This window comes from Macadamia integrifolia, chromosome 11 (genome assembly GCF_013358625.1).
Source record: "Macadamia integrifolia cultivar HAES 741 chromosome 11, SCU_Mint_v3, whole genome shotgun sequence".
In the NCBI taxonomy this organism is placed as follows: Eukaryota; Viridiplantae; Streptophyta; class Magnoliopsida; order Proteales; family Proteaceae; genus Macadamia; species Macadamia integrifolia.
Genome location: NC_056567.1, coordinates 5,008,478 through 5,020,111, shown reverse-complemented (window position 1 = coordinate 5,020,111; position 11,634 = coordinate 5,008,478). Strand labels below are relative to the sequence as shown.

Genomic DNA, 11,634 nt, shown 5'->3' with positions numbered 1-11,634 from the left:
ACAAAAAATGTCAGAATGGAACAATCTTCGAAATAGAGAGAAGAATTCATTACACACAACAATTACTCTCAATGAATGGACTCATGGTCATGGATGCATTCCTCCTTGCATGATAGGACTCAATTGTCTTTTTAAAAAAACATAGGGGTACTGCTGACATTCAAATTGTTGCTACCTAGCTATCATGGTAGAGATGTGAGGAGTGTTTTACCAAAATAAAAAAGGAAAAATATGTGAAGAGTGTAGACAGACCATAAACCTTGTCCGTTGAATTACCTCCTATGGGTAGTTTAAGAAAGTTGCAGTTTTGATTATATCACAGCAGAGTTTCTGCATTTTCTTGTGATATACCCACATATCCCTTAACAGACTTTTCTTCATTTCCGAGTCGAGGGTAAATCATGAAGCTCCTTATGCCACGAACTTTCATGGCCATAGCTCTTAGATCATTCCGCAGGGCTTCTTTCTGCAGTTCTGCTTCGAAATGGGAAGGTGGGGTTTCAATGGTGCAGGGAGCTTCGAGAGGAATTGGGCTTGAATTTGTGAGTAGTTTCTTTGAAAGCATTAGTAGAATAATCCATGTTTTGTTGATCTTTTGGTTTTATGATTTACTTGGCTTCAATTTCTGATGTTTTACTGATTATATATGGCTGGTTCGTGATTCTGGGAGATCTCTCTCTCTCTCTCTCTCTCTCTCTCTCTCTCTCTCTCTTTATGGTTATATCACTAATCTGTACGTTGGTTTATTGGTGCTTTCGTAACCCCCACTCGCTAGGGTGTTAAGTTGACATTCTGATGGTTCCTGACGTCCATAATGGAATCATTGCGGATATTAAGTCTGAGTTTTTTTTTGGAGGGGGGAAAAGAAAAGGGGGTTGGGAAAGGGGGGGGTTATTGCTGTTCAAAATTCGTAATTTCTTTGTTTTGCCTTCTTTCCCCCTTTATTCAAAGCCCCCATGCCAATACCGCTCTCTTGTTTTTTTTTTTTTTTTGTAATAAATCTTCTTAATCTTTACAGACGCCTTTGTATATTCTCATGTGTCTTGGTCTGTATGCAATGCCTACATCATAACCCTTTCATTTTTATTATTAGTCTTAGATTCTTTTTCATGGATTTCTTCTGTGTGGAATGCCTACATCATAGCCCTTTCATTTTTTTAGTAGTAATTTTTTTTTTCATGGATTCATGCTTTACATCAGGTTTACCGCATACACCGCATACCAGTATGGCTGGTTAAACATTTTATATTCAGGTTTCAGTCCTTTGTAAATTTTATTTTTTCTGTACGTTGTTGTCAAAGGCAATGTTTCTTTTTCTATTTTTTACATATGGTAGGTTTTCACTTGTATCATCACACTCATTATACTCTGTTTCCGACACAAATCTGATTCATATGAATACTTTCTTCTATGGTTTAATTGTGGGTCGAACAGAACCAACAGTCTCAAATAAAGGAGGCAAGTTATTAATGATTTACATACTATTTTGGGATTTTCTGCTTTGATGAGGAAAGAGAGTGACACCATGAAATAGGTTCATTAGACTATGGTAAAACAGAATCAAATCAGATTTTCTGGACAGATTTGGTCATAATTAATACCCATACACAGCTGCAGTGTGATAGACTTTCATAGTTTTGATGTCATGGATGCCCTAGATCAGCAGTTCTTTGCATTTTATGAAAGTGAATGCACATAGAAATTGAGAGCCATTGTAAAGTATTTCGAAAATAAATGCACACAGAATTGAGAGTCATTTTCTATACAGTATGTCTAGTGGCCACTGACGCATTCTTTTGGATCATGACAAGTGCTATTTGATTTTACAAGGTCCATGATGAGGCTCTTTAATATTCTGTTGAAATTTTCATTTCTGTCGTTATCCTTATAAATCTTAAATGTATATCTCCAACTCTAGGATCCACGCTTAAAGATTTGGTGAAAGCTTTTATAATCGTAGTTGTTACGGAATCTAGGAGACCCAAGGAGTTGGAGGGGGCATGGACGTAAGGTCACCAAGCACCCAAGGCGTTCAAAATACTTGGATGCCAAGGCATTGCCTAGGCAACACCTTGACAACTATGTTTACAATACTGGCCGATGACCAGACTCAAGGGTTGGGACCGGCAGTGTAAAAACATTAGCGGAATCCCTACTTGAGTTGATAACTCTAACTCTATTCTAAGGGTACCTTTGGTAACCAAAACCGTGCAAGTGAAACTATAGTTTATTTCCATTCAAGGAACAACCAAAGAAAGGAAATTGTTTCCATCTGACCATAAGCTATCATAGGTATCAAAACATGTATGGGATCTGTAGATACTGACCAATTAGTTCATTGAGACTCTCACTTTTTCTAAGACAAGTAAAAAATGGCTAATCATGTTTGAATTACCAGCTCAAAGTTGACATATTGTAGGTAAGTTAATGAAGACATTTTTCACTTTTGGATTATATAACAGATATTTATGGTTGTTTTACATGGTTCTAATGGTATTTGTTCCCCGCAACATCAGCATTTTGTACGAGAAGCAAGTATACTTTCATGCCATTCTTCCTGATTTCTGATAAATTCTCCTTAAAGGAGGTTTGAGTTAATAATGTTTAGTTCTCTTGATACTGCTCTCACTACTTGTGTAACTTGTCTGTTGCTCTACAGGTTAGACAACTGTTGGATAAAAAAGACAAAGGGCACGTCATTGCTACATGTCGGAATCCCAATGGGGCGAAATCCCTTCTTGATTTGAAAAGGAAATTTGATGAGCGCCTTAACATACTACAGTTGGATGTGACAAATGAGAATACCATAGAGGTGATTTCATTGTCTTCTGAGTGATATCTCAATCTCTTTCCCTTTAGAAGTTTTACCCAATAAAAGACCACAGTGAAACTGCTAATTTCTTTTTCTATAATAGTTGAGTAGAAATAAACTCTCTAAACCTATACAATTGTGAATTTGTAGATGAACAATAAATTGTCAGGGTGTATGGCACAAAACCTGTTGGAACTTCTCCAAAAATATTTATGCTTCAATAATGAGAAAATGTTAATTCCCAAAGGATAATTTTGAATCCAGCCTCCCGCCAGCTGTCATCATTCACTTTGTCATGGTTCCTGTATCCATTACTTAAGTTTTTGAGCATATGAAACTGATTTATGCCACGAACTCTACAGTTAAACCTCATAGCAGACAAATACTAACATGCTTAGAAGTTACCTTGCCATTGGGCTTGCATATGCATCTCTTCGGTGTCTTATAGTTCACAATCATAGATTTGATAGATCAGAGTCCATTCAATAAATAACTGTGGCATCACTGATTTTATTTATTGTTTGTCCCAAGTTTCTTGATAATTTCGAGGCTGCACAATATATCCTCGTGAAATATGCAAACGATTAAGTTCCTCTGTTGTGCACATACTTACTGTTAAATGACACTGAAACAAATTTTCTTTCATAATAATTATGGGAACACAAATTTCCCTTCAATTTCTGCAGTTCTCTGTGTTAATCGTTGGCTTCTAGAGATTGCTATTATTAATCCTGGGACTATAACCAACTAAGTGATATATCTGACCTAACTAATATGAAGCTCAACAGTGTTGCTTTCCCCTAGCCAAGTTGTTTCACTTTCAATAGTCAAGTTTCATGCTCTTGTAACCTGTCTAGGACATATTTTCAGTTACTTCAAAGCTTACATGTAAGTTCTAAAATAACGGTGTGGTCATATTCTACTGCTTTCAAAGCTTGCTTCATTAATTTTTAGAGGGTTCTTAACTGTCAAGTTTGAATGTTTCATACTTCATCTTGGAATTTATTATGTTAGATTTTCAAGCTAACCTATTGTGGCTTTGGCATTTCCAAAGTTTCATAGGTTTCTTTTCAAACTTATTATGTTGCCTTTTCTGTTTTTCTTGTTCTTGGTTGCTGGATCTTTGCTTTTGTTATACCATGGTCTGGAGGTGTCTTCTACAGTCAGCTTTGTTGTTCACCTGATACAAAATCATATTTCAGGCGGCTGCAAACTCCATGAGAGAAAGATATGGGTCCTTAAACCTTCTAATTAATGCAACTGGTGTTCTTTCAATTCCTGATGTGTTGCAACCAGGTGCGGGTTTTGGAATGTGCATCTTGACCTTATTTAAAGTTGAAAATTAGTAATGTCTCATAAACTAGTAAAATGGAGTAAAATTCTCTTAAACTAATTGATGCCGAATTCTTGGGTAATTAGTCTGGTTCTGTTTTTTTTTTTCCCTCCCTTTCTCCTATTCCATGTAGAAATTTATGTACTTGCATCTCCTGCACAGAAACAACATTGAGTAAGGTACAAAAGTCATCTCTGGTGTTTGCTTATGAAGTTAATGCAGTGGGCCCAATTTTAGTGACGAAGGTAAGAAAGACTGCTTTGTTACATATTTATTTTGTCACCTCTTACCATTTTAATTTTATCATTGGACGAAAGAAGTACTGTGATTGTTCAAAACCCTCCCTTTGTTGGGAGTTAGTTTCCTCAGAAGCTTCTTTTGACTTCTGTTGGATTACATCTGTTCTTTTTATCATGTCTTTCATTATTGAAGAAAACGAATTCATACATGTTATGAATCTTGATTAGCACATGTGGCCTCTACTAAAAGTTGGAGGAGGCTCTGGGACTGAAAGGGATGTTGCAGTAGTGGCAAACTTAAGTGCAAGAGTAGGGTCCATTGGAGACAATCGATTAGGGGGTTGGCATTCATATCGATCGTCAAAGGCAGCACTTAATCAGTGTAATTTCTCGACTTTGAGACACCATATATGCCCATTGAAATTTATCTTATTTGTACTAAAGGAAGTGGAATGCGCATGTCTTGTGCATGCACATGGTTCAGACCATATAAATGCATGCTGCGATATAAAGGACTTTTTCTCATAATACAATAGTAGTTAAATTTCTCGAGACCTAAACTTCAAATTTGATATTGCAAAATCAATATTACAAAGATCAATAGATCTTACAGGTAACGGATGGGAAACAGCAGTCACTGATTTCGTCAGTGCACACATACATCCAAAACTCTTGCACATGGATGATGAAAATTTTAAACCTGACATGTTGATTTCAATTTTACTCTTTATCTTGTCTCAAATTAGTACTTGTTATAGTAATGTGTCAATGCAATCAGGTAAAAAACTGTTCATGTGGTTCCCGTCTCTGATATCTCCATTCCTAAAGCTTAATACTCCCTCTGTCCCGAATGCCTTGTACCCATCTTTGGATAAAAAGAAATTTCAAAATGTCATTAATTATTTAGCTGCCCACTAATACAACCCCCTTTTCCAATATCACCTCTAGCTTTTTTTTTCTTTTTTTTTTGGGGGGGGCGGGTGGGGGAACAATTAGTGATTATAAATAAATGCTTAGATGATTAAACCTGGACAGTAGGGGAATAAAGTAAAATGGAAAAGGAATTGGCATGCCTGGACCGAATTAGCTTATCAGTATACCCTGTAATTTTGCTACATGGAAGAATTATGTTACAATTCCAGCTTGATGTGGATTGGCCACATCAAATTAGTCCTATGCGCCCTCTTGGTGGTCCTAGAATTTTCAATACCTTGTTTTTTCACTTAGCAAACTTGGATTGGACTGAAACTTGACATGTGAACAGAGGAAACTTGGGGAGCACCTGCTCACAATATTTCAGGCCTGTCTGAACTTCCAAGTGGCAGTTATTAAGGGTGTGGCAAAGAAAAGTTTCAAGTCTGGGCATGCCGAATCCCCGCTTCCCTTGAGAAAAGAAAAAAATCATATCTTGGTATTTACATTGTACAAACACTTTTGGACTATGAAAATCCTCAAACAAGATTATCTTTGAGGAATAAGAGAGTGTCAGCATTGGGCATGCCGAATCCCCGCTTCCCTTGAGAAAAAAAAATTCATATCTTGGTATTTACTTTGTACGAACACTTTCGGACTATGAAAATCCTCAAACAAGATTATCTTTCAGGAATAAGAGAGTCCCAGCAAAAGAAGCATCTTTGTAGTTTCATAACTTTTGTTTAAATTTAAAAAGTTTTTAAATGTGGTTGCTTCTAGCAGTGACAAAAACTGTGGCAGTGGAATTCGCACGGAAGAAGGATCCAGTCATTTGTATTTTACTGCACCCAGGAACAGTGGATACAGATCTCTCAAGGCCATTTCAGAGAAATGTTCCAGAAAGCAAGCTCTTCACCAAGGAATTTTCAGTGCAGAAGCTCTTAAGCATCGTCGATAGTGTGAAGAGCAATGACAATGGCAAATTCTTTGCTTGGGATGGTCAGGAGATTCCTTGGTAATTATCCTTTTTTTTTTTTTTCCTTCCATCCAGGGAAATTTAATTTGTTTTTCATGGCTTCATGCCTGGAACTATACATATGAAAGCTAAATTAGTTGATTTTATTTATTCTTTGTGTAACTGTTTCATTGGCTACTTCATTGACACCAGTAAAAGGTGCATAATAGAAGTGGGACATTGAAAGATGTAAAAGCTTGTAAGAATTACAAGTTCTGTTGGGTAAGTAATTTTGATTTCAAAAACTGATAAAGTGCATCTAAGAGATAAGCTTGCAGAGGTTCGAAGAAATGCTAGTTGAAGTATCTCCAAAGCTGCCTTAGGTTCCAAACTCCCATTCAAGTGGGAAACATATTAACATGCCCACTGCCATCCCATAGAATTAAACAAAGAGATCCAGATGAGAAATTCAGACTACTCCACACTTAAACTAATATTAACAGGGTCGGAATTTTTGGAAAAAGTCTTATGGAGCACGCTTTAGATTCTGTAGTAGTATCCTGCTGAACTGAAAATTTATCAGATTATTGCAGTGGAGAAAGGTTTAACAATCACAGGATAGAGGTTAGAATTTCCCTTGGCACCAAAACAACAGATTTAATGAAAAAAATTGCTTCCATTTAACTAGACTTACCAATGAACAGTGTAAAGTATGAATGCTTCCCTCAAACCAATTCTAAATCCACTATTAAATTAATTCACAAAATCTGGTGAATCAAGTCTCTAACTTCATCAGAACTATGATTCATGAACTAGAGTTAATATTCACCTGTCTTGGAGATCCAGTCTCTTGCGAGCATCATAACTAGCCCATGGGGGCTCTATTGATGCCTTAACATCTTCAAAATGCTTACACACACAAAAAGAGGGTAAAATGTTCATTCTCAAAATCATGGTGAGGTATCCTCCTCAGCTTTACATTAGTGGATGCTTATTGAGATTCACTGACTACATAACAAAAATAAATCCTGTCTTGGGTAGTCATAAATGGAGCTGGTTCAACATTTCCACTAACCCAGCCCGACCACTATAGGGCTTCTAACTTTGTGCACTCCATCATACCAAACAAGTCCTCCAAAAACATAATCATCAATGAAGTTACCTTCCTTCCACTTCAAAGTCACATTGAATGTCCTTTCTTCACCAGTCCTATTGAATTGCAAGCTTCTTGGTTCTACTAATACTGAAATTCCAAGAGGTTTCTTAACCTGAACATTGTAAGTGCTTGGAGAACCAACATTCTTAACAGTTCGGGTCACAGTGACTGAATCATATAGACTAGGAACTGTGATTGAAGGGTAATTAAAGTTTATTAGTCGAGGATTCACAGGACATCTGTATGATTCTTTGGCAAATTTAGCAATCTGGTACTCCTTGTAGCCGACGGCACATAGGAAGTTCAAGTAATCTCGGATGGACAAGTCATATACCAAGCCAGGGTCCATTGCACTGTTTGGTCTCACATGTCCTGCACCATAACTGAATGGGTTTGCTTTGATGTGTGAGGAGTCTAATATAGACACTTTCATATTATTTTGAGTTCTAGCTGAAAAAGAGACGACAATAGAAGAATGAATAGAGATGAAATGAAGTAAAATACGGAAAAGGATTTGAAAAGAAAAAAGAGAAATACCACACCAGTAGTCATTAGTGCTGATCTAATTGCAGCCGGGCTCCAGTCAGGATGGAGTGCCTTGAGAAGGCCAACAATGCCGGAAACAGTTGGGCATGACTGAGATGTGCCAGACAAAGAGTTGAACGGTACTTGACGTGAATCAAAAGCAAGACTCGAAAGCCCGGATGCCGGTGGAGAAGCAGCTATAATACTTACACCTGGTGCAACGATATCAGGCTTGGAGATAAACACAGTTTTAGTACCAAAGTAGAAATAAATGGTCTTCTACCACCCCTTCTTTTAAGATGAAAAGAAATTCAAGATCAACCTTTAGAATCTCAGATGTAATGCTATTGGGACCTCTAGACGAGAAAGAGGCGATTGATGGTGCTGGTTTTGCATCTAGCTTGGTTATTGCCGGCGAGATATAAGCCATAGGGTTCCTATATGTAAAGACATCAACAATTTATGACTTACAGAAACAATAGTGTGTAAGGAATTGGCAAATTGATAAGCCTCAATAAACTGTCACATCTCTGTTAGCTATCACCTAGACACAATTATGTGACAATTTATTCACAACCATGAACAGGTTAAATTAGTTCATATTAGAGAAACATGGGTAGTGCTAGAGGAAGACTCACTTGGTGGAATTGATGTAGGAGGAAAGAGTGAGGCCATCATCTGAAGAGATATGAGATGTAGGGAGAACATATAAATCAGGAATAGTCTCATAACCAGTAGAAATGTCATTGACAAGGATCATCCCAATTCCCCCAGCATCTGCCACTTCTTTTCCGTTCTCAAGTCTTTGAATGGGGCTCCAGAGGCACACCACAATCTTTCCTTTCACCTTCTTAGGATCCAAGGACCCAATGTGGCAGAGCTTTCTTCATGAGTTTTAAGCAAATGGATAAGTTTTCAATAGAATTCATGCAAATTAAAGAATGTTCTCATATTTAAACATGGTTTCTCCCCTATTGATCTGCATCTAAGATGAAACAGGTTTAGTCCTTACGCAGCATGTTTTGTAGCATTTCTAGCTCTAGCATCTACTGAGCAAACTAGCGGATATAACTTCTTCACTGGCAAGATTTCAGGCGAGAGGCTCTGCCCCTAGTAGAGATAAATATGAAAATGAGAGTACAAAAGGACTATTTTTGAATAATCATGTGGATCCATCTTAACTGTAGACTCCATACATTTTAAATAGGAAGGTGTTAATGAACCTTGAGCTGCATTTTATTGCCAAGTTGAACATATGTCAAGAACTCACGATCAGTGGTGGTCGCCCCGACGGTCAAAATCCATGGTGCCACATTGTTGACAGAACCTACCATTGGCCCTTTATTGCCCGCAGAGCAAACAACAACAATCCCATTCTTAACCGCATGAAATGAACCGATCGCAACGCTATCTGTTAAGTAATCGTTCGGATAATCACCCATAGAAACAGATATTACATCGACACCATCATGTATAGCAGCATCAAAGGCAGAAATTATATTAGCATCAGGACAGTCGAAGCTACTACTGTTCATCTGTGGCCAGCAGACTTTGTAAGCTGCAACCCGAGCATTCGGTGACCCTCCTTTTGCTGTTCCATTGCCAAATCCCAGGATATTTGCTCCGGCAACAAACCGACCCCCAGCTGTTGATAAGGTATGTGTCCCATGGCCAATGTGATCTCGGGTGGTTGAATATAACTCGTTTGATGGACCCTTGTAGCCTTTGTTGAAGTACCTTGCTCCAATCAACTTCCTATGAAACCAATTAGTCAAGAAATAAGCAGCATTTGGATATGAACTCATGATAAAAAGAGTTTAACATACAACAAATGGATCAGACCTGTTACATTTAACTCCAACTTTGGTGTTGTTTTGACAGAATCCTTTCCATCTTGATGGAACAGGTCCCATTCCTTCATCATTAAAGCTCTCTGATTCGGGCCAAACACCTATCACCAACCAACCAAGGAGTAACCAAACAACAATAGCAAGCCAAGGTTTGTCTGTATGTCACTAGTATTGGTGAGTTTAGCCAGTCATGATCAGAATTCTTTGCCACATGGCAGACATTGGTGCAGAAGTGAGATAGAGGATCAACCAATCATCTCATTGGTCAAATTTCATCCTGAGCCAGTATGGAAAGTGCCTTAACTGAAATGATTCACAAAAATGGCACTAGACTCCGTCAAACATAAAATAAAATGTCAACTCATTTTCTCAGCCATTTATCTTGTCCGGATTTGAAATTTAACTAATGAGATGGGTGTGCGTCCTATATTAGATGGACTCACCCATGTCTACATGTGTTAAGGAAGTCCTTGCAATTTCATTCTAGGCTAGATTTCACCAGTCATTTTGGAAGATTTTCACTAGTAGTGAACAAGATTGAGGAAGTAGGTAACCAGTGTCAATGTTTCCAATGATTATATCTTCACCGAATTTCGCCTTTCGCCATATGGATTTTGAAGGAATCCTGTCATTCCTCTCCAATCCTAGAAAACCCCATGACCGAGTGGTGTGCAATTTCTTCCCATTGTCCAGAAAAACAGATATGACATCTGGATGCTCTAAGAAGAAAGAAAATTACAAAATGTGAAACAGAGATCAATATGATAGAAACAGGGGAAAACAGAGGAATTGTCGAAATAAAAGCAATATTTTCTACTTGAGATCTCCTTTGCTTCTTCATCTTCAAGGAGTGCAGCAAAGCCATTGATATGCCATTTGTAGGAGTAAAATATCGCATCTATCGCCTTTTCTTTACTATACAATGACAAACTCATGATAAGAACAAGAAAAATTAGGACACAGCTTAAGATAGAGAGTATGTTTCACCAAAATCTCTGACCTTCCCAAGAAAGAGCCTAGAAATTCATAATGAGATTCTGTTACTCCATGAAGATCTATTGAAGATGGTTGTACACCATGTGAATGTCCACCAAAGTACACAACAAAAGACTGTTACACCAAACATGAAAAATTCTAAAAAGACAAAAAGGGAAATATTAAGATAGTATTTCCTCTCTATAAATCACAACAATAAAAAAGAAAAGTGAAAGATCTTAACAAATTTTGAAAGTGGAAAAGAAAATTTAACACTCACCTTTTTAGAGGCAAAACTAGTTTTTTGCATCATAGAGAGGCAAATAATTGTAAGAAGGAGAATGGTAAGCTTCAACATCACCATATCTCTTTTTCTTTTGCTTCTCCACCTTTCCCCTGTTTTAAAACACCTTCCCCTTCTTTACTCTACTTCTCTGTTAGAAAAGTTGCAGCACTGTTGTGCTTGGGTTCTGCTGTAAATGAAGTTAAATGAGGCATATCCAATGGAGATGAGAAATGCATTAAGATCAAAACTAAGATGAATTTAAAATAAAATAAGGTTAAATCATTTTATATATAATAGGAATCTCTATGACCTTGAATTGTATCCAATATTTACCATTCGAGTTTTAGGTTTTGGCTTGATTCTTTCCATGCAGAACATTTCTGGCATAACAGCATTTCCTTACTCATGGTGGCTTTCACAGGGGTCCTTCTTCCTTTCTGTTAATATCCAAAGAACGAGCCCTACTTGCTTTACTTCCATCCTAATGTAAAGGAAAATCCTTGAATAATCATGATAGAACCATGTTTTTAAATGCAATATTATTTAATTAATGCAAAGGCAAGCAGTCAAATATGTAAACCACACCACCAC

The 11,634-nt window shown here is 37.4% G+C and overlaps 2 protein-coding genes across 2 annotated transcripts; one reads left to right on the top strand and one right to left on the bottom strand.

Annotated features, from left to right (window-relative positions):
• The first annotated feature begins 211 nt into the window (after nucleotides 1-211).
• On the top strand, nucleotides 212-6,556 carry LOC122093337 (C-factor-like). Its single transcript, XM_042663656.1, has 6 exons — nucleotides 212-542; nucleotides 2,660-2,812; nucleotides 4,015-4,108; nucleotides 4,308-4,390; nucleotides 4,613-4,766; nucleotides 6,080-6,556. Exons 1-6 carry the CDS (start codon nucleotides 402-404, stop codon nucleotides 6,313-6,315), a joined length of 861 nt encoding a protein of 286 aa, XP_042519590.1. The 5' UTR covers nucleotides 212-401; the 3' UTR covers nucleotides 6,316-6,556.
• Nucleotides 6,557-7,246: 690 nt separating this feature from the next.
• Nucleotides 7,247-11,168, bottom strand: LOC122092697 (subtilisin-like protease SBT5.3). Its single transcript, XM_042662934.1, has 11 exons — nucleotides 11,038-11,168; nucleotides 10,783-10,892; nucleotides 10,600-10,697; nucleotides 10,337-10,501; nucleotides 9,775-9,883; nucleotides 9,156-9,687; nucleotides 8,945-9,042; nucleotides 8,571-8,816; nucleotides 8,255-8,369; nucleotides 7,950-8,163; nucleotides 7,247-7,857 (listed from the first exon to the last, which is right to left on the bottom strand). The coding sequence occupies exons 1-11, from the start codon at nucleotides 11,119-11,121 to the stop codon at nucleotides 7,322-7,324; spliced, it is 2,307 nt and encodes a 768-aa protein (XP_042518868.1). The 5' UTR covers nucleotides 11,122-11,168; the 3' UTR covers nucleotides 7,247-7,321.
• Nucleotides 11,169-11,634: the final 466 nt, after the last annotated feature.